The 23,931-nt window shown below is 40.3% G+C and overlaps 1 protein-coding gene and 1 pseudogene across 2 annotated transcripts; one reads left to right on the top strand and one right to left on the bottom strand.

Moving 5' to 3' along the window:
- LOC117300010 lies at positions 1-6,009 on the top strand (annotated as a pseudogene).
- A 765-nt stretch (positions 6,010-6,774) lies between these two features.
- Positions 6,775-23,917, bottom strand: LOC117300011 (ATP-dependent RNA helicase DEAH12, chloroplastic-like). 2 transcript variants are annotated; one of them, XM_033783662.1, is made up of 9 exons: positions 23,575-23,917; positions 19,501-21,749; positions 17,611-19,323; positions 13,578-16,333; positions 12,439-12,673; positions 11,463-11,611; positions 10,936-11,108; positions 9,987-10,267; positions 6,775-9,040 (listed from the first exon to the last, which is right to left on the bottom strand). In XM_033783662.1, exons 2-9 carry the CDS (start codon positions 21,721-21,723, stop codon positions 8,810-8,812), a joined length of 7,761 nt encoding a protein of 2,586 aa, XP_033639553.1. In that variant the 5' UTR covers positions 21,724-21,749; positions 23,575-23,917; the 3' UTR covers positions 6,775-8,809. The 2 variants fall into 2 exon arrangements, with proteins under 2 accessions (XP_033639553.1, XP_033639552.1); XM_033783661.1 differs by having other exon boundaries at positions 17,611-21,749.
- Between the last annotated feature and the right edge of the window lie 14 nt (positions 23,918-23,931).

A 23,931-nucleotide genomic window follows, 5' to 3' on the forward strand; every position in this document is an offset into this window, starting at 1 on the left:
TATTTGTGTGTGGACACTGAAGGGCGCTGTTTCTTTTCTAATTTTTCATTCAACAGAGCGCGCGAATGCAAATGGACATTGGTAAGTGAAGAAACATTTCTGTGCAAACTAACTGATCACAATCAGTTAGATTGTGTGCTGGAGGACAAAGATTTATCATCGTTTCCAGGGTACCATGTTGGAAAAGTTTCCGTATGGCGCCACCACTTTTTCATTCGATATGAAATGATATAGTATCTAATTGACCTCAATGAGATATCCCTTTTTGTAAAAATGAGGGGAAAAGTGGTGGCGCCATACGGAAAGTTATCCACGATGGTCCTTGCATAGCAGAGCAAAATGTGTTAGTTGCTATTCAAAAATCATCATTTGCAACTCAATATATTACCATTCAGTGTGCACAAAAATTGTGCAGTCGAAATAGTTTGCTATGCATGCAAAAATGCTGGATGAAATCGTTCCCTGGTTCCCCTGACGTTATGATGTTGTTGTTCATGGGTTCCTGTTCTGTTTGTCATGTTTGTAGTTTTTAAGTTTGTTGTAAAATTCAATTGCTTACTTTTAAAATTTATGGCTTTATAAAAAATTGAAAATTCTGTATTTAACCACCTATTTTCTCTCTTAGGGTTATTAGTAAAATAAGGATAGGCCTATTTAGCCTACCTCGCCAGCTCTACAGAAGGGTTGATGTTGACAAAACAGACTCCAGAGAGTCGCAGACACTTTTGACTCTGATTTGAACGTCTTAAAAAGTGTCAAAATGGGTAGTTGCAATAACGTAACCCTCCTGATCCTGCCGATTGCCGACGGTGGAGCCGTTTTCGCAACTACGAAATTGGGAGGGTCTAAAAATGGTGGTCTTGACATTGCTGCACTCAGTATAGACTTAAGACTTAATTAAGAGTCTTGGCATGTGGAGTGCGCTGCGCTAGCACACCTTGTTGGGCTGTTCTTGTTATTTATAACACCCCTTACAAGTATTCTGCCTGCTCATTGGTTTAGAGCGTGTCACATGACATGTCTTAGTTTTGCTAGACGACGGCCGTGTGATAGTGCGTCGGTTTGCCGTGCGCTAGTCCGAAGACTAGCACACGGCGTGCAGTACCCAGACGTCCGTTGCGTGTACGAGGATGATAAATTAATAGTCTGTAACCATTTCGGATTGCACGACACTATGGTGCAGCACAGTAAAAGTGTTTGCAATCTGTATTCGCGTCGTCCGTGGATTGTAGCATTCAGGTCTGTAACTTAATAATAATAGTACATTACTTAGAAATGTTTGGGGTGTTATAAAACAAATATTGACTGCTTTTACTCGTGCAATGGTTAAAACTATGACTCCCTCGGTGATCCCCGTAGCATTCTATTTTCCCTCGGCTTCGCCTCGGAAAAATAGAAAGCTCCGGGGATCACCTCGGGAGTCATAGTTTTAACCATAGCACTCGAAGCAGTCAATATTTGTATACTAGCTCTCTTCTAACATGTCTAACATCCTGTCTTGTCTGTAGCCCCATTTGTGTGGCCAAGGCTAGCCAAGTGGGGCTATCTTGTCTGTATTCAAGAGCTCTAGCCATACATTAACAGCCCATCAAGGTGGGCCAGGAGTAGTGCGCAAGAGTTCCGTCCAGACGATGAAATGTGCGCTTGACTTGACTTAATTTTACCCTTTTTTTTCAACGGCAAAATCTGGCAGTACCAGTTTCTTGAGGAATATTGAATGAAAGAGGGAAATAAATACCAAAATCCATTGAGAAAAAAATCAAGTTAATCCATCGATGAGAATGGGGGCAGGATACATATTTGTTTCCCCATTTTATGTATGCTTCATTGACTGAATATTAATAATTTAATTGATATTCGATAATAATAATAATAATTGATGATTATATAAAATTACTATTCTGTTTTGGTCTCCCAAGGCATAATGGTACAATAATATAATAATAATAAAACCATTCTTATATAGCGCATATCTCCGTGAGGTCCCTATGCGCTCAGGAAATCAACAGTTATTGAATTATTGTACAAAGTAAACAGATAAGTTTTCAACTGGGTTTTGAATTGTTCTGATGTCTCAGCCTGTTTGTCAACCTCTGGAAGACTGTTCCATAACTGAACATATTTTGTGTTTTACAGATGAAATGTGTAGCCCCACCCCGCCAGAAAAAAGGTAAACAGCTGTTACCATGGCAGCAAGTACTATAAGGAGGCTTGATGAGACCGTTGTCAACAGAATAGCGGCCAGAGAGGTCATTCAGCGACCTGCAAATGCACTCAAAGAAATGATTGAAAATTGGTAAGAAATAAAAAAGTTAGCACAGTTTATACTACTTTACTAGAAATTAGACTCATTATTAACTCAGGCGCTGTACTCTTCTTTCTGAAATGAGATTTGGGGTTTTTTTTCCCCCTCAGAAAAACTTATATTAAGTAGCCGGAAAAGACTAAATTAAAACACCCATGTACATGATAATGGTCAGCCGTTGTACTCAATCAAAGTTTTCCAACTTTTTCTCAAGGGCCAAATATCATACTCTGTAGACATTTGACAGCCCGGTATATCAAATATTTATATAAAAAAACAATAATTGAAAGGTTTTTGAACTACTTCTTTCCTTAGCCTTGATGCTCAAGCCACCAGTATTCAAGTGACTGTGAAATCAGGAGGAATGAAACTCATGCAGATTCAGGACAATGGAACAGGAATACGAGTGCGTCTTTAAGCCTTTTAGTTTTTGAGTCAATGAGTAACTGAGTAATTTTGGCCTTGTCTAATTGAGTCATTTTGTCATTGAGTCATTTTGTCATTGAGTCATTGAGTACTTGAGAGCTAAGGCGGACCATTCATTACACTTTTGTATGTTTAAAACTGTTATTTTCAAAATAAGGTGTACCCAATTATATATACTTAAAAAGGGCAAGAATACTGCCAAATTTGAGCCTATATATCGTCATAACCCTCAGATCTACGCCCTTCCGGAGAATTGAGGATTTTGATTATTGCAATTTCCTTCTTAATAGATGATAAATTGCATCGAGGATAAAGAATATTCATTTTGGTTTAACACCTGTGTGTGTTAGCAGTATTTCTCGAGCTTTGTGAAAAAAAATCACAGGCATATCACTTGGTTGGGATTCGAACCCACTACCTTTGCAATTCTAGAGCAGTGTCTTACCAACTAGACCACCGAGGTTGCACAGTAGCTAGAGGCAGCAGTTTAAATAACTTCCACCTTGCCTTCTATTGCCCTTAAAGACCCTGGACACTTTTGGTTTGAGCTCAATTGGTCGTCGAAGTTGCAAGATAATAATGGAAGAAAAAACACATTGTCACCAATGTTGTGTGCTTTCAGATGCTCGATTTCGAGACCTCAAATTCTAAATCTAAGGTCCCAAAATCAAAGTCGCTGAAAATTACTTCTTTCTCGAAAACTACGTCACTTCAGAGGGAGCCATTTCTCACAATGTTGTATACTATCAACCTCTACCCATCACTTGTTACCAAGTTAGGTTTTATGCTAATAATTATTTTGAGTAAGTACCAATAGTGTCCATTGCCTTTAATAGTCGCTCTTTCCACCTCACAGATCACTTACAGTAATCTCACCCTCCCAATTATGCAATAAATTCATAAAAAATTCTACATAGATTTTCTCTAAACAACATTTTTCTGTTCTGATCTAGAAAGAAGACATGGACACATTGTGTGTGAACGTTTTACAACAAGCAAGCTGCGTCAGTTTGAAGACCTCAGTAATATTGCTACCTATGGTTTCCGTGGTGAGGTAAGCAAATCCAAACTTGTTTAAACTTTTATCACGGATGTGATTTCTCAAATTTTAAATAAAAATCACTTCTTTTTTTTTCATTTCATTTTATTCACCAGCAAACATGAACAAAACTAAAAACTGCACAATCAAAGATCTACAAAAACAAACAATACAATACTTTAAGAAGAATACAAAAATACATACGAGCAGATACATGTTGTAGGAACAACCTCCAGTTGGGTTTGTGGTGCACTCAAAGAATTGGAAACAAAATGAAAGAACAAAAGAACCCTGACAGGATACTATAGACCTTATGTGCACATGACATCATTTGTGTGGAGTCCTTGTCTAGAGGTCAAAAGGAGGTTGATCATTGGTCCACCCTCTCCGTGCATAGGTGTGTGTTTTCCATTGTTGCATCATTGTTTGACCTCTAAGATGGGGGCGTGATTATGTCAATTCATAATATAAGTTATCACACAAGCGCAAGTGGAATACGGAAAAATATAGGTATCTGCGTCCCATATCCAACGAGGCTGTATGGGACGCAGACACGCTGTATTTTTCCGTATTCCACGAGCGCGCGTGTTATAACGAATTTATCTTCAAGTTTCACGTGCAACGGCAAAGTTTAAAATTTCAGAACGTTATTTCGCGATGAACAGCATGTAAGCGCACAAAGTTTAGAATGCAACTTTTGCACTGTCTGTTTATGGAGCGTGACGCGTTGACATTCACAATACGCACTGTGCATTAAAAACAGAGGAAGTAGTATTATAGGTTTTTATACCACTGCCAGTTCAATCATCTGATTGTTGGATTAGCGCGTACTGGAAGGTAAAGTATCATTAACCTGGTGTTGTTTTTATTGTCCTCAAGGCTCTAGCAAGTATTAGTCACGTTGCCCATGTTATGATCACAACCAGAACTGAAGAATCTAAGTGCGCTTTAAGTATTCTCAAATAGTACAAGTTTTATTACCTCTGTAAATTCTATCGTCTAACTTGGTTCAATTCATTTATGATCAGTGATGTTTGAAGCTTTGCATGGTGTGGATAATACAGGAACAAGATAGGTCAGACTTTTATTCGAGTTTAGATATTTAAAAGTCTACCTGGGCCCAATTTCATAGAGCTGCTAAGCACAAAAATTTGCTTAGCATGAAATTTTTGCCTTGATAGTGCTCTTTGGTAGTGAAGTTAGTAGCTATCCAATATAAGCTAAAGAAGTAGTCCTGGCCAATTTTCTATCTTCCGCTATTAAAACTTATATGTATACATGTCCATCTCAAAAAAGCTAAGCCTTTTGTGGGAAGGGTGGTGATAATTAAAAGAGCTATTTGTGAATTTATGAAAGTTATGAATTTAATATTTATGTATGACTAAAAACTACCTTTGTACTTAAATTTTCTTTTTTTAACACAATTTTTAAAAATAAATAAAAAAACGACCGTGGATTTCTGACTTTTTTGGTCGGTCGGAAAAGGGCAATAAACAGTTTTTTTTATTTATGCCTTAGGCTATATGTTGGGATACACAAAGTGAAAATACAGGTCTTTGACAATTACTAATGAAACTTCTTCTCTCGTCTATTTCCTCAGATTATAATCATCGCATCAGTCGTACTGGTCGTGCCGGTAAAACAGGAACAGCTATTACTTTCCTGACCCAAGACGACAGCGAGGTCTTCTACGATCTCAAGCAGATTCTTCAAGGAAGTCCGATCTCAACATGTCCACCGGAGCTCGCTAATCATCCAGAAGCCCAAAATAAACCCGGTACCGTCATGAACAGGAAGAAAAGGCAGGAGGAAACCATCTTTGCTAACTAACCCCAGACCTGGAATTTCGCAGAGGCCATGAACTTGTTGCCCCTGGGGCGGATTTCACAAAGAGTTTAGATTGACCTTAACTGCGAATCAATCTTGAATGCTTAGCAAAGTGTGATGCCACAATACTAACTACTCTGGTAATACTGACAAATGAATCTTTCAAAATGAAAATGGCCTTGCCCTACTCAAAGATGAAATTCCAGTCCTGTAACACTAACCAAAGCAGATATATTTCACGTTTCACTGTAACTAACTCATCAAACTACAACAGCACATTTTGTTTTATTCTGTTGGGTGGAGGACTATACTCGTAAACTGTTCATGCTTTACATGGAATCAGGCATACCACCACAATCAGAGTCCAACAGTTTGGGTGTTGAGTTACTGAATGGTGTTGGACTGAGGACTGCACTAGTAAACTGATGATGCTTTACATGGGATCAGGCAAACCACCATAATCAGAGTCCAACAGTTTGGGTGTTGAGTTATCATCTAGTGTTTGTTTTTGTTTAAGTGAGGAAGGATCCTTAAGGTGTGGTCTTTATCTCTTTTTCTCGAGGAAAGGAGTTTAAGAGATTCTTTTAACTATATCTTTCTGTTCATGAAACCAAAGGACCATCCGAAGCGACTAGCGCTGCGACTATAAAACCTGAAACTATAGGCCTTTTCACACTTCAAAAAATCTCTGTGTTGGACACGGATACGATCCAGATAATGTGCACTGACCTTTTCACACTACAACTTATTAACACGTTGTCGATCCGGATATGGTGCATTATCCGTGTCGAAACCAACCCTGCCCAGGAGGTGGGTTGAAAAATCTCTATCCGTGTCGAAGATTCCAACACGGATCGAAAGCCGTAGTGTGAACACCTCCGGGTTAATTTTCGATCCGTATTGAGGATAAGCAAACAACAGCCGAGTACCAGTAACAAGCAATATGCAATAAATGGACATTTGATTGGTAATCCTGTTTTTATCAAGGAAGAAATTTCATGCTAAGCAAATTTTTGTGCTTAGCATCTCTTTGAAATTGGGCCCAGGTAGGGACTGAAAACCCAATCCACATGCAAGGCTCCAGTCTGAGGTAGGATTCGAACCGGGGTCCACAGGTGTGAAAGTCAGGGGAAGAAACAACTAAGCCAATCTCAATTTTGGTTACTACAAGAAGGAATCAGATTTACTTATAAGCTGTGTTCTTTAATCATAGAATCAATTTGAGTTAGCATGGAGTACATGTAATTCATAAGCAATTAATCAAAATGGAAGAAATATTCTCGAAAAATTTACAATGGAATTGTTGTTAAATACGGATTCTTATTATTAAACTAGCAACTGGCTAAACATATCTCATAATACATTGTTTATGAGTCATTTATTTGTGGAGCCATGTATTAATACGGCGATTTTGGCTACAGCTACCGCTAGATTGCCCGCATCTGCCTATTCTTAAACACTGGCAGACGCGCTGATCTAGCCAAAGCTGTAGCCGGTACGGACACGGCCTAATAACGGCTCTTTTCCATGGCAAAAACGGCCTTACTCAAAAAATGACGTTTTGGGAAAAGCAAGTACAGAGATCAGTTGTTTTGCCATAAAACAGGACAAAATGTAAAGAGGCGGAGATAGGGCATGTTATAATCACATCCATGCATAGTATGCATTTGAAATTTTAAAATGGAAATTCCCTCAACTTACCTAGAAATGATCTTATATACGAAACAAAAATGTTCACTACGCACTCAAACAAAAGTTTCTCACAGAGCTTGAACAAAAACAAACATTTATAAAATGAAGGAAAAAAAACAACATCATGATCATGTCACTGCACGGTTTCACATACCTGGGCCCAATTTCATGGCTCTGCTATACAGTAAGCAAAGAATCGGCTCTTACAAAAGTAGGGAATCCCGTGCTTAAGTCAAGCTAGGTAAGTTTTGCTAGTGTGTGTTCTAATTCCATGCTATAAGGCATTCTTCGCTTACACAGCTTGTGCAGAAATTCAGCGCTTGCACAGTAAGCTGAGAATGGTGATCGTAAGCGCACAATTCAACGTTAAGCAGAGCCATGATATCGGGCCCCGTTCAGTTGAAACGTAATAGCCATAACATGGTATTTTATTTAGCAGCCGCCCAATTTCTGCCAATAGCAGTCTTTTTAAAGCTATGAAAAGTTCAACCAAATGCATTTGGTTGCTAAACCTACAAGCGTTGCTTGAGACTATAATACTCTAGTATTTTTCGTAAATAACACTGTTAAATTATACCTTCCAGTTAAGTATTTCATGTCACAACATTGATGAATTCTGTTTAAAATTGTTTATAATTGAGATCGAATTCCTAAAAACATGAAGATAAAACCATATTAAAGGCCCCTGATTTCAGAGTAGGGTTTTTAAAACCAAAGATAGATGTACATGTATGTAAGAAGGCTTCGTGCTTGCAAGTTTTTACGCTTTGCGCTCACAGTTCAGGTGTTTTTTGGAACAGCCTATCACATCCCTGATTATTCTTCAATGTTACTCAAAATACATTTATTTAAAGATGAGTTAATATAACTTTGAGGAACAACAAAAATAGCTCTATTTTAAGTACCAATGTTCTTTTTCTCCAATTGATAATAATTTAATTATACAAACATTTTAAATTTGTTAATAATACCAACATATTTTCAGGCAATACTTTAGAACAGTTATAACTGAGCTAAAAGATTTCATATAATGAGCTTAAACATACTATTAATCCTTTTGCTTTTGTGCATACACTTATTTTAATCTTGTATAATTTCAGTTACTCTACATTTACGCCTTCTTCCAGAACTCATCCGTGGCTTTTTGCCTGATTTTGATGATTTTCAGAATGGCTTTACACCTGTTTCAGAGAGGCGCTCCAGAGTCTCGCCAAATCAAATTCTGAATTACGTACACGAAAAGTTTGACGTCTAAAACAGTTGGGAGTGACTGGACAAGCGACAGGTCAAAAGAACGACTTTTGCAGTCGTTCAGAACAACTCTGGAGCACCTTGGTTTCAGACGTTGATGTTGTCATGAGCCAAACAAATGTTATGTTATAAAAATAAAACCAAAATTTATTTGGGTTAGACTTGTAGTCACTCCTACTTTGGTTCAGCGTGACTCTGGCGCGCATGTCTGAAACTATGCTCTATTCAACTATGCTCTGGATTTTAGCTTGGTGTTTACTTGACTAAAATTAAAAAAAACCACCATGCTTCTCTGATAGGTGATCGTAGCACATTTTGCTTCTATCAAAGAATTCCAGGCAATGCCAACAGATGTGCTTCTTACATTCACGACACTTTATGTGAAAACATCCTCCATTTTTCTCGATAGGGATTCCACAGTTTGGTACTGGACACCTCTTGACATCTTTTCTTTTAATCCATTTCTCAAATGCCAAGTCGTCAAAGTTCTTGCCGGAAGCCTGCAAGAGGAAAAAAGTGGCACGGGCATAAAAACACAAACACACACCCGAAACGCAAACACTGTTGCACACACAGCTGTGGGGACGAAATGTTTAGGCTTTGCGTGTTTTGTACTTTCAAATTTTACCGACTTAAATTAAATTTCTTTTAAAGATTTTGCTTTTTTTTTTTCTATAAATATTTTTTTAATATTTCAGCTAGTGTTTTACAATTTTCTTTCCTGAAGGTACCAAGTTGACGGAGAAAAACCTCGTGTGGACCATTGATCCATTGTGTAAATGTCCCCACAGCTAAGTATATGCCATAGCCATACATGTAGCTGCAGCTGCTAAAGTATTTGTTGATCAAATTATCACAAATACAGTTGAGCGGACTCGACACTGCTGAATATTTTATGAAGGATTTGGGCACTTTTTGTAGCACAAAACATAATGTCCACAGATTTACGCTAAACTTACACGGTTTGAAGATAATGATGGAAGAAAGCATACCTTAAAATATTACCTGCTGAGGTGCTGCATTTTTGGGGGAAATGAGTAAAAAAGTGTCACAAAAATACATTATACATGCTAAAATAATTTTCATCTCCTGAGACAAAAACTATTTTTTTTGACTTGTTTGATGTAAATCTGTGGACATTGTGTTTTGTGTCTTACAAAAAGTACCCGACTCTTTAATCAGAAACATATTATACAAGTGTTTGTTTCATTTCATTTTGTGTTTTTAGTTTTGGAGGAGCCAGTTCTCAATTCTTAAGCATGGCAGGTACACCTCTGTGTGAAATACAAAATATGTACACATTCAATATTTTTTCACGGCATTGATCTGAAACAACGACTCTTGCTTGCTCGTTTTTTCTCCTGCCTTTGATACTGGTCTTGTTAATGTTTAGTTTAACTCAACCACATTATTTTGTTTCCAGAAGTCATCTGTCGCTACCGTTACCTTAAACTCCACGCATGTATATCCCATATGAGGTTCTGAACCACACGAAGAACACAAACGGTTCCGACACTCCGGACATAAGAAGACCCCGGCATCCTTTGTCGTCTTATAGATCATGTGACAATCAGGTGTTGGGCAAAACTTCAGTTTTCCCTCGCTCTTCTGGGTGACATGTGACTCCAGGGCCAGATCGAACAAGCGTCGTCTCTTTGTTTCATCGCTGCAGAGAACACGGAAATCGCAGAGCAACATTGGGAGGCCACATCCTTCGCATGGACACTCTGAAGTTTAAAACATAGTCAGTAAGAAATACCATTCATCTTTCTTGTCTACCAATTACTGGACAGAGGGTAGCTTCTCATTTGTCCACAATGTGATTTGAATTGTCATTGAGCTCGGCGAGATATTAATAATAATAATAATTATCAAATAATAAACCACAAGGGAAACTGACTGGGTACATTTTTTAAACGATAATAATTATATAAATTTATACCACGCTTTATGCTACGTTTCTAAGCGCATGGTGCTGGTGTCCTTGAAGACTATAGTAAACCAGGGCAACAGCACCAAATATAAAGAACATTATATTAATACTAGGTTATAGCACTTTATCCCACCCTAGGAGTGTATCAAAGCGTTCAGTATTTTTTCCTGCAAAGTATGTGGAGCTACATTTTGAAGTATGAGACCTTTTCCTTTAAAGCACCATGTAATTGTTTACAGGGTGCTGTGGTGCAATATGAGGAACCCCTTCTCTTTAGGATAAGGGTTCTGGGTTCTTATACAAGCATTACTCAACACACGACACCAACGGCTTTAAGTCCTGTCCCTCTGTCTGTCCCTCTGTTACAGCACTGTTGATGGTTGTTTGAGGATATGACACTTAGCTTTGACTCAAACAAAATGTCATGAACCAAATAATTATCGTTAAGATATTGTGTTTTACCAATGGGGTAATCCTTGCTAGCGTTCTGTAACCTGACGGTAAACATCTCATGAAGGCATTGAAGATGGAACCCATGGGAGCAAGCACTCAGACGATACACCTCCTCAGTGGCTTCCACTGCTGTGTAACAAATGCCGCATTCCACTTCAGTGGTTGCATCATCTCCTCCAACTCTGAAATAAAAGGAAAACAATGTTGATGTTCTGCAAGGGTTTTCATGTCTGTTATTAAAAGCACTGCAGCCGATTTCACGAAACGTTAGGATTAATCCTATCTCAAGTTAGAACAAGTAACCCGTCCTAACATAGGATGGGTTCAATGCGTCCTAACGTCTTCAGATACAGAACTTAACTCATCCTAATGTCCTAAGATTAATCCTAATGTTAGGAAGAGTTTGCTGAAATCGACGGCTGGAGAAATTTTGGCTCAATCAGTAATCGAAGTTGCAAGAAAACTCTTTGCACAAACTTGTGTACTTCTACAAGGATGTGTGCGCTAAATAAGAACCAATGATTATCTTTCCTCACCTGATGGCAGCTTGTTGTCCAGCCTCTTGGAGGCAGTTTCTCACCATCTTATGGGCGTTATCAAAGACGTTCTGATCGCCCTCTATGAGAAGGTTACCTTGGCGCATGTTCAGTGTTATTGCTTCGGCTCCAGTTTCTTCAACAAGTTTCTGTCAAAAAGGAAAAAAAAAGAGAATAATAAATCCTCACATCTGGGCCCAACCACTGCCAAAAAAGTTCTGCTAAGGGGAAATGAGCAGGATACCAGTCACAAAATGGCTGGTAACCTTATTCTAGTAAGCAAAATGTTTTTGCGCTTAGCTACTATTTCTGCTTTAAGCAGCTCTATGAAATTGGGGTCAGGGCAAAAGCAATAATTTTTGGCGTCATCGATGTTTGTGTGTACAACATCAGGGTTAGTTTCAAGAAGATTTGCAGTTCAAAAATCAGGTTACACCTTTGCACTTTTGGGACACACAAATTTTCTCTCACACATTACAACAATTATTACACTGTCAATCTGTCATTGACTTTTTACATTATTATAGCTGTGAAAACCTGACCATAACATGACCGTGTTATTCTGACCAATCTGCTACAAATATTACAGATATTCAGTCCGTAGTAAGAATTCAAAGAGGAGAAAACGAAATAAGTGTTAAGTAACGAGTTAAAAGCAGTCAATATTTGTTTTATAACGCCCCAACATACTCTTTATCATCTTCGTACACGTAACGTTCGAACGCGCGTTTCAGATACACAGATGCACAACTGATTGGGTCCGAGGTGGGTAAAAAGAGGACTGGGTACTGCATGCCGTGTGATAGTCGTCAGACTATCACACGGCAAACGATGCACTATCACACGGCAAACGATTCACTATCACAGGCCGCCGTCTAGTAAAACTAAGACATATCATGTGACGCGCTCTAAACCAATGAAAAGGCAGTATATTTGTAAGGGGTGTTATAATAGAAACTATTGACCAACTACTCACCTTAAGCCAAGGTCCATAAGCTCTCACTAATGCCCTTATAGCTCTCCCTTTAGTACAACCTTCAGACAGACCTGCAGTTAATGAGATTTCTTTCAGTTTGTTCTTACAGATGATGTTGATGTAGTTCTTCACTTGCTCCTTCAAGACTTCTCTGACCTCATCCTTTCCGTAAATCACAATAAGATGGCGACGAGTGTCTACCATTGCATGAGCCTCCAACCCGTAAGTAAGATGCCTGGGAAAGGATAAAGTAAAAGACAAATAAGTAAGATTATTTCTGGTTTTAACTTACACATTTGAGCGAGTGTTCACAGTTAATAACTAGTTCATACATATATATAGGGCATTTTACAATAACCGTATCAATGCACTTTACATAAGTGCCTTGGTCATGGACCAATTACATTCCTTTTATCTTTCTCAGCTCCCTGGGGAGTATACAGCCCCAAACTGCCGTGGCACTTGGAAGGCTTTTTCAAACACAATATAAACCTCTACCCTCACAGGTACCCATTTATACCCCTGGGTGAAGAGAGGCGATTTGAGTACTGTGCTTAAGGACACACGTATCACGAACTGGATTTGACCCCACGCTCCGATGACTTAACCACCAGAACTGAAATTTGATGTTTGTTTATTGAGACAGAATGCTTGGGAATCATTAATACGAATTATTAAAGTGGAGCTAATTGGACAAAAACAGAATGTGGAACAAACTCCAAACTCAGTGAAGACATGCGGGACTGTTGATAATTTAAAAACCAAATTGAAAACTCATCCTATAATAATAATATAATAATACCGAAGTCTTATATAGCGCACGTGTCAAACAAGGTACTCAAGGCGCTGAGTATATACAAACTTTCAGAATGATAGGTTATTGAAGTGATGAATTCTGAGACCCAATTATTTATTTAGCACCTTCTAAGGGTTTACAAGGTGCTACTGCGCATACAGCAGCCACAGCCAGGAACACCGGGGCGAACTCCTTCTCTTTTCTATGACACGCTTTTTCAAATATTTTTTCTTGTTGCTAGCGCCTTGAGCGACCCTTGGGTGGATATGTGTTTGCGCATTCTAAATGCTTTTATTATTATTATTATTATTATTATTATCACTCACTCATCTAAGAAACTTACCTCAACCCATTCTTGTGGAGTAACTTCAGAATGTGATACTTGATCTGAAATGAAACCTCCTCCTCGCACAGATCATTCAGTGATACCGTCTCGCCCCGGATGTAAGACAGAAGTTCTCGACGTGTCCTATGAACTTCTTGGATGTTTTCACCAGCGACGTTTATCACCCAGTCACTCGTCTTCTTGCTCTTATTCACTCTGACGTTCAAATTTCTGACTCCTTCTCTCACCTCCTCAACGAGCTTTGTGATTCTTTGCTCGATGCATACGTAGACGTCAGGATTACAGAAGAGCATGCAAGATGCTGTAAGCTTCACAATATAAATCTGGCCTGCCGAGTTGCGTGGAGGGTTGTCTTGAATATTCAGAATACAAGCATCTACTTCATCTTCGTTGTCACACTCAAAGTTGACGATAGCCTTCCTGCTTTGTGTTTTCTCCGATCGCGCCAACAGTATGTTGATGTCTAGTTGATCTTCTCGTAGTGTTCCTTCGAACATTTTGTAGATGTCTTGAGTGACCTGGTTGTCTGTGATAGAAATTGCTGGGGGTTGACGAGCAATACTGCATTTGACTTTTTTGCAGTCTGTATAATCTTCAATAGCTTCTTCCAGCTCTTCATTGGTTGCATCTTTGTGAACCCTTTGAAGGTACAGAGCTCTTGTGTTATTCCGTTTAAGTTGGCACTCCACTTGCTTCCCTTTGAAGTCAAAATGTTGCAAGCTTTCTTTCATTTCTAAGGCTTGGTTTGACGTGTCAAAGTTGATAAACGCATGGCCTTTTGACGGCCAAGTGTACCATATGACCACGATCCTTGAGCTGACTCTAGCGATATCTCTGTTTTGAAAACTACGTCCCAGAATTGGTTTGAGCTGAAGGGTGTCTTCTACTTCTAGCGACATCTTTGTTTCTTCTGCTGTCTCGGGGGAACTAAAGGTAACGCGACCCCACTTGGCTGTAGTTTGCTTTTGAAACTTGTACACGTCAAGAATCTCCTCCTGAGTGCAATAAGATGAGAGACAAATCATTCTCTTCAAATCATCTTCGGACATGTCTTCTGTAACATAACTAACCTCCAGGCTTCTGTAATCATTTGGCATCATGATGTATTTTGTCTGACCTCCTGCTACGACGACTTGACGGACAACTCCTGATTCCCCTACTGGAACTTCAATCTGTTCTCTCTGGATAGACACCAGCTCTTCCTTAAGAATTATCTCAACATACGATGTTGCAAACTCGCAAATGTTCATCTTCATGAACATCTGCAACTCTTTTGTGGCTCTGTTGACCTGGATGATGCAAGGAGAACCTTTCGCTTCTGTTATAAACTCTTCCATAGCCCGGACCTTTTCATTTCTCTTCATGGTAAGACGTCTCATCACAGCAGTTCCAAGTTGGATCGCAGGAGCCTCTTGCAAAGCCATTTCATGAAGTGCGTCCACATCAATCTCGTCATAAAACATCGGAGCAACTTCCTGAAGCCAATCGATGTTAACTTGAGTCACATTGAAGAGGAAGCTTCGGGATGTTTGTTTGAACTCTTCATACACTACCCATTTAGGATTGCAGTCTAGTGCAACGAGAGACGAAGATGGATGGATGAACCCTGACTTCTGGTGAGGAAGAACCGTGTAACCTGCTCTTGGATGACCATTGTATAAACTCAACGTTTGAAAGTAAGCCGACATGATGATCTTTTGAAGTGACTCAGTCTTTGTCGCATCAATGGCTTCCATCTTGTAGTCCCTTGCATTACACTCGATGTTATGTTTAAGCTTTAACACCTGGGCTGCTTCGTTAGCAGACTCTCGAACAGCTCTCAGCGTCTTGGAATTCATGCTGTTCTCCATACACCAGGCCTTCTGCTTAGCAGCTGCTTGGCTATTCCAAGATCCGTAAGCTTTAAGCATTGTTATAACATCTCCACTGTCATGACAGTACTTGAGCTTCAGACGGTCTGCTTTCTCTTTGTCTTTATCAGAGCCTCCTCTATAGAACACACTTCCAGGAGCAGAGATCAAGGCAGCGATGATGACAGCTTCAGAGGTAAGATGTTTCTCTACTCCTTCAAGAATAAGCTTTGAGAGACGTGGCTCCATTGGAAATGTTGCCATCTTACGACCCAAAGAGGTCAACTTATCAGCTGCATCCACGGCACCCAGCAACCTCAGGGTAGTCATAGCCTGCTGTGTAGCTTCTCGATCAGGGGCTTGGATGAAATCAAAGTTCGCCACGTCTTCGACACCAAGCTCTAAAAGCTGCAGTGCTGCCATCCCGAGGTGAACACGCAAAATCTCCGGTTTCATCATTTCATTCAGGTCGTTATACTCTTCTTTGGTGTACAATCGATAGCAAACACCTGGGCCGGTCCTACCTGCTCGGCCCGCCCGTTGCTGAGCTGACGCTTGAGTTATCGTTGTCACCTTCAAAAGACTCATGCTACGCTTTGGATCATATTGACACTCTTTGACAACGCCAGTGTCGATGACATATCGGATACCTTTAATAGTCACTGAGGTCTCAGCAACATTGGTTGCAAAGATTATCTTCCTCTGTCCAGCTTTTGCGTCTGCGAATACTTTCATCTGGTCTTCTGGCTGGAGTCGTCCATGAAGGGGTAGTATCAATGCCTCTTTATCTTGGTCATCAGGTCTTTGGCCGAGGGAAGTAGATAAGTCTCTACATGCTTGTTCTATCTCATTGGCCGACGTCAAGAAGACTAGAATGTCACCTTCCTTCTCATCTCGATGCACCTGCAGAATTTAAGAAGAAAAACAAAAATCCTTTTTTAATATATAATTGATTTAAAATTTGCATTGGGGATAAAGAATATTAACTTAGAGAGGTTTGTGGGAACACCATGTGAAGTTTCTTTTGAGTAGTGTTGGTTCTGTTAAGAACTGGTGGTTAAAAACTTTCAGAACCAACACAACTCTTAAGAGAGTTACACATGGTGTTATCGCAAATCTCTCTAAGTTATACAGTGTATTTCTACCATGCAAAGGTTCAAATTCTACTTATAACAAGTAGGGCCTGTATGCGTGATTAAATGTAACTAGCATATTTCATGATAAAAGGGCTTATTGTTTGAAACATTTGATCATTTTAGAAGAGAACAAAAACTTTTTGTAGAAAACAATTATCATCTGAACTTTGAAAACAATTATGGACTTATCGGGTACATTTTATTTTTCCCTTCGTTCGAGATCAAATGTACAGAACCAAAGTCATGAAAGTGACGCTAGGAGTGAGATTAGTCTGTGCATAGACCTTTATCATACTGCCATCTTGGTCATCCTCCCTGTATCCTGACAGCAGTAATAGATGCTATTATTTATTGTACAAAAAGGAACCAGACTATTTTTCCTTCCGGCCTCGGTTTGGTTACATTGATTCCAATGGAAGAAAATCAAGATGGCTGCACCATGATAAAGGTCTAGTTACTAGGTAAAGCTTAGTTCACACTTCCTGTGAATGCAATACAAACTTCAACGTCACAGCAAATAATTCGCATCGGTTGACTTGTGCTCAACTCCTGCAAAACATTCGCTGCGAAAATAGCCCTGTGACATCAAAATTCTAATCGTATTTACATTCGCAGGATATATGAACCGGCTTAAAGGCAGTGGACACTATTGGTAATTGTCAAAGACTAGCCTTCACAGTTGTATCTCAACATATGCATCAAATAACAAACCTGTGAAAATTTGAGCGCAATCGGTCATCAAACTTGCGAGATAATAATGAAAGAAAAAAATACCCTTGTCACACGAAGTTGTGTGCGTTTAGATGGTTGATTTCGAGACCTCTAGTTCTAAACCCGAGGTCTCGAAATCAAACTCGTGGAAAATTACTTCTTTCTCAAAAACTATGGCACTTCAGAGGGAGCCGTTTCTCACAATGTTTTTTACCATCAACCTCTCCCCATTACTCGTTACCAAGTGAGGTTTTATGCTAATAATTATTTTGAGTAATTACCAATAGTGTCCACTGCCTTTAAGCAGGAAACCAAACACTATGGGTTTCTCACCTTTGCAGTCTGTTTGACGGCTTTCCCAACATAGTCGCCCTCTCCGATGCTGACATCATCACCAATCCATTGTTTATCCACTGGAAACGTCCGACCAGGAACCTTTATTTCTTTACATTCACTGAGGTACTTGGAGAATAAGGTGGTGTCGATTGTGGCAGACATTATGAGAAGGTGGAGATCTTTTCTGGTTCGAAGGAGTTTCTTCAGAGTTGCCAACAAAATATCCGTGTCTACAGATCTCTCATGGGCCTCGTCGACGATGACGCAAGTATAGTCGGACAAATTTGGGTCGGCGATGATCAAGTTGAGGAGTTTCCGATCCGTCATGAAAGTGACAACTGTTTTGGCACTGACAGATTTCTTGTTGCCGACAAAATATCCAACTTCTTCGCTAACCTGGCATCCGTATTCTTCAGCGACACGTTTAGAAAGAGTGAGTGCCGCAACTCTTCTAGGTTGTGTGCAAACTACCCGCCATTGTGGTCTCTGGCTGGAGCCTTCATCTTCCTGACTCTCCAGGGCCATGTCTACGAGATACTGTGGAATCTGTGTGCTCTTTCCAGATCCTGTCTCGCCTTGCAAGACAACAGCTTTATTCCGCCGCATAGCTTCCTCAATCCTAGACCTGTAGCCATAGACTGGTAGAGGGGAATCCAAGCGGCGACATTCTCTCAGAAATTGATGACGGATCTTGTGTACCTCTGACAAGGTTTGGGTTTTTGGCTCTAAACCTTCCAAAGCGGTTTCAATATTAAGACATGCATTGTTGAACTCATCCAGGAATCTTTGTTTCTCCTCCAAATGGTGCTCATGTGTTTCGATAGAAATTTCATATCGCTGAATTTCAGCATAGGACAGGTTTTCTTTGAAGGCGTCTCTGCAATCTGACAAATCCGAGTTGATGACTTTACATTCTTCTTTAATTCTATGTTTAATTTCAAAGACTTTCTCTGGCATTTCTCTTTCTTTTAAGTCCTTTAGTACTTTTTTTGCAATGTGTGGTTCCACTTCTTCATTGTGCCAGGAGAGGACAGGTTTTATACAATGGCCAGAGATTGGTTTCCCATAAAGCTTACAAACTGCCTCCATCGCATCTTCCCGTCTCTTAAACTTCAGAGAGCATCTCCCGGAGGCCAACACTGCGTCAACAAATCCATGACATTCCTCTCTCACAAGATATACAACATCACTCTCTGAGATGTTTCTTGGGAGATCTGTTAAGACAACTTCATTTGGTTTTCTTTCCTGTGTATTATCTTTGACTGTGCATGGTTTATGTTTTGACCTTACAAGCCCGCCAGTTGTTCCCTTATCACCGTCATGTGATTCATCAGTTTTTTCACCACTCCTCAACTGAGACCTTACATCTCCTACAGAGCTACCTTTCCCTCTATGACCACGCCCATTTCTACCTTGACCACGCCCACCTCTCTGTTCTTGCTCCCTTTCTGTGTGACGATATCCCCTTTGACTCTCCTCTTTCAAATCTTTAGTTTGTTGGGCGTCCTCAAGCCATCTCTCAACATTTACCCGACCCTCATCAGGACCGTGACCAAGTTGTTCAACATGAAGAGACAGGCCGGACTTCTTGTTTCGGTAAGACTCTTTTGATACTGGGAAACTGGCTTTAATTGGAGTGTCATTCCCAAGACGCCACGGGTCATTGTTCAAAACACCGAAAGCTGCTGTTGCCATCTTGAGATCTGGAAACTGAAGAACAGCAAATTGGTTGTTGTTTTTTTGGGAAGGTTTCAACCCCGAGCACTGACAGTTTAAATCAAGGGACTCCAGAAAGTCATAGAATTCCGCAAGATCGAAATTCTCCCCAATATTTGTTACCCAGAGAGGTGAAGACTGTTTGACTTGAGAGGAACTGGCATGACTCACCACAGTAGAGCAGATGCTCCTCACTTCACTACATTCTGATTGATTATCAGAATCTTCTCCCATTTTCTGTCGCCAGTTTCTTGTCCTCCTTCCACGGCCTCTACCTCCAAGACCTCTCCCTCCACGGCTTCTCCCTCTACGGCTGCTCTCTCCTCGATTTCTACATCCTCGACCTCTGTAGCCTTGACCCCTCCCTTCATGACTTCCTCGAGTTGCCCCTTCAGGGTCTCCAGTTGCTTCAAAGGAAGGGGGATGCAAATCTTCACTGGGGCTCGACATAGCTTTTCGATGACTGTAGCTTACGCACATTACAGGGCCACCACGAAAAATCCAGCGGTTGTGCAGAATACCTCTTGCCTTTTGTCTTTCCGTGACAGATGCAAAATGGATAATAGCAAATCGCCTCCCTGATTTGGAAGTAAAAAAGTCTACATCTGAGAATGATATCTTTTTGTCGGACAAGAAATGACAAAATCCATCATTGCTCACTCCGTCATCGATGTTTTTCACATGTAATGAGATTGGCTGTGATGATGTACCACTCCTCTCACTCATTCCTGATGCAATGCTGCTCTGGTCATCATCTCCATCATAAGGAATATTTGGAGCAAGAGGCATCGACATCAATGAGGGGATGTTCTTTTCAGGAGCTTGGGGCTGTCTAGGTAGCCCGATTGGATGCTGGCTTTGGTCAGCCCTCAGTTGAACATCTTGCTCAGAATGTGTCAGGCTGGGCCGGCGGTCACCTGGTGTATAACCACCTCTTTTGTGTCCTTGATATTTGCCTCGTCCAGAGGAATTACGACGGCCAGTCTGTGAATATTGAGGGTCATTTGCCATGTATGGATTCTGGTCCGAGAGTAGGGGATGATCATCTGGCGTATAACCACCTCTCGAGTGTCCTCGATAGTTTCCTCGCCCAGAGGAATTACCGCGGCCAGTCTGTGAAGATTGATTGTCATATGCCTTGTCCGAAGGTTGGTGGCGGTCATCTGGTGTGTAACCAGATCTAGGGTGTCCTCGATAGTTTCCTCGCCCAGAGGAATTACCCCGGCCAGTCTGTGAAGATTGATGGTCATATGCCATGTCCGAAGGTCGGTGGCGGTCATCTGGTGTGTAACCACCTCTCGGGTGACCACGATAGTTTCCTCGCCCAGAGGAATTACCCCGGCCAGTCTGTGAAGATTGATGGTCATATGCCATGTCCGAAGGTCGGTGGCGGTCATGTGGTGTGTAACCACCTCTAGGGTGACCTCGATAGTTTCCTCGCCCAGAGGAATTACCGCGGCCAGTCTGTGAAGATCGAGGGTTATATGGATTATGGTCTGAGGGTTGCGGACAGTCATCTTGTGTATACCAACCTCTATGGGAACCTGAATAGTTTCCTTGGTCAGAAGATGGATGCTGTTCACTTTCTGGATGAGAATATTGGTCATGATTACGGTGACCTTGTTGATGTCTCTGGCGTTGGTCATATGAAGGAGACTGACCATCAGGATGAACCTTGTTTTGGTGTGGATTGTTTCTATGAACAGCTGAGGATGTTTTTCCATTTTTGTTTTGTTTGGGACGACGCGATCTTCGGTCTTGTAAAAAAGCTGACAGTTTCCTGTCAGATGCACCTATTGAGCAATTATTGAGAATCCTCTGTGCTGCAGCAGCATCTTCTTGATTTACAAACAGAATGCTGGCTTGGCTGTTCTGCAAATCCTTCATCCTCCAGTATATTTTTTTGTAATTTGTGACATTTAAGCAGCCCAGAAAAGTTTTGAATGAGTCTTGGTCAGTGCATACATTTTTCACCTGTACTTGTAATTTCAATCTCTGAGACGTTGTTTCTCCTGCAGCATTGGTTTCTAGGGTCCTCCTTTTGCGCCTCTCTCGAGGTGGTCTGCTTCTTGTTTTTTTCTCTTGTTTAGCTGAGGATGAGGAAGTATCTTTTGAAGATGAATCTTGCACCGCTTTCTTCACAGCAGAAACATTTGTCTTTCCCATGCTTCCTTCTCTGTCTTTTTTGGGTAAATCTTTACCTAGACCACCTCCCCCAACTTCCTCCTCCTCCTCCTCCTCCTCCCCCTCCTCCTCATCTGCATCGGTCTCTTCTTCACTACTTGTTTCCTCCGAGGACCCAGTAGAGTCACTGAGCACCATCAGATCATCTTCTCCCATATTACCACAATCAGAAGATAAAATGATTGGAAAGTGTTCCCTTGAAGCCATCATTAACTGTGTTGTATCACTGCTATAATCTACAATTAGAAGAGAGAAAAAACAGAGCAAAAATTAGTCAATTATTAATTGCATGGCAATTATAGCTATTATGAGAAATAATTCTGCTACACAAGATTTGTTGCACATTTTTAAGTTAAATTTTAGTTTCATAAGATGGGGATATGGTTTTAAAAGCTTTTGGGTACATCAACACAGGATGGTGTGAGATAAAGCAGCCATTTTCACACTATCTACCTTTGATCTGCGTAAATGGCAACCCGTGCAAAAGGTCTTTTACAGCTGGATTCAAACGGATTCTTTTCACACTACAATATCTTACCCAGAGAAAAGTGAACCCAGTTCCGTACTTAACATTGAGACCCGTGGGATAACCTCAGTGCTTGTCAGGGTAAAATTGTACCTTGAATCAGTCAGTTTTGGGCTTGATAATCCAGAGAATTTTTAACCACAAACAGTTTAGTGTGAACACTCCTTTCAATCCAGAGAATCTCTGCGTTAAAAGTTTCCAAACTAGGAGATTTCATTTAAGTGTAATGTGAAGGGGGTTTACATGCACAGTGAAACAGTGTTTAAAGGCAGTGGACACTATTTGTTTATATTATACTCAAAATAATTATTAGCATATACGTGTAACATTACTTGGTATTGAATAGTGGGGAGCTGATTGATAGTTCAAAACATAGTGAGAAACGGCTCCCTCTGAAGTGAAGTAAATTTTGAGAAACAAGTAGTTTTGAACGATTTTGGTTTTGAGACCTCTAAGATTTAGAATTTGAGGTCTCAAAATCATTATCCGAAAGCACACAATTTCGTGTGTGACAAGGGTGTTTTTTATTCCATTTGTATCTCGCAACTTCGATAACCAATTAAGTTCAAATTTTCACAGACTCGTTATTCTGTGCATATGTTGAGAGATATACGAAGTGAGAAGACTGGTCTTTGACAATTACTAATAGTGTCCAGTTCCTTTATTCTTTCAATCATCTTGTTTTACAATCTACATGTCTTTCTGTTTATACTTCAAGCACTGAGAGGCTAGGTGCTAGGGTTTTACACTGGACCACCAGCCCAATGCTGATGATTTTAGTGTATCAAGACAGGAACAAGTCAGGTGGTCTTGTTTTTTTCTTCAACTCAACATCTTTGTCTCTCAAAAGAATGATGTTTCAACCCTGCTGAACATCACCCAAATTATATAAAACCGAATATGTAAATATTCTCTAATATGCTGTTTGTTCAGATAAATCAGTTAAGATGATGTTTTCTCATTTTGATTTATCCATTATAATTAAAACTGTTTTTCACGGTCATGCCTGAGGTGCCCCACGAAACTCCATTTGGAAGAGTACATTTTCACTGCACACACCCCTAGTCCACTTTGATGTTGACTCTGGTCTAGTAACTTAAGTCATGGCCCAGTAAAGATTCTGAGCTAGCCCAGGTTCGGACTGGGGAGGGGGTCAAGGAGGGCAAGGGTTCTGGCCAGGGGATGCTACTATGTTTCTCTGCATGATTGCAATACAACATACAGATTGATCACTATTAATGGTGAAAATATTACTTTTACAGTTTTAGTCATAACTTTCATCGAATCTTGGGATTTACACATTTGTTAGATAATTTAAAATGATAGGCCTACATGCTACACCTCTGGACCCCTGCTCTATATCCTGACGACATCATGTTATTAGTTCAGCAAGCCCGTTCGTTTGTTTGACCGCACCCAGTTTTTGCTGACAGTGGTTTCAAAGTTGTGATTGTATTTATTAGGAAAGTAATGACAGTCATTGTGTGCAAACTTCACTGACCAAAAGAAAGAAAGTATGTCTTCTAAATACTTGCATTTCACAAAGAACAAAACTCAGCCTGGCTGTCAGACGATTCCTTGCACGTTCTCTCTCTAGGCGTACAAACACGGTTGCAATGACTTGATGTGTTAGCCGAGGATACGCCCTTCAATTCCAACGAAAATGCCCCAAGTTCAAAATTTATGTGCAATAAAAACACACTATTTTGGCCGTCAAACTCTCCCTCAGTTACACCAATTGAACATTAAATAACGTCGGTAAGAAATCTAGCTTTCGTAAAAAACCCACTTGGCTATTTATGTCGGCGCAGATCTGCAGCAGATTGTTTGCGAAAAACAAGCTATTGCTCACATCCTGGGAAATTCCAGCTTGGTGAAGCGGGGAATTCCCC

This window comes from Asterias rubens, chromosome 15 (genome assembly GCF_902459465.1).
Source record: "Asterias rubens chromosome 15, eAstRub1.3, whole genome shotgun sequence".
Taxonomy (NCBI): domain Eukaryota; kingdom Metazoa; phylum Echinodermata; class Asteroidea; order Forcipulatida; family Asteriidae; genus Asterias; species Asterias rubens.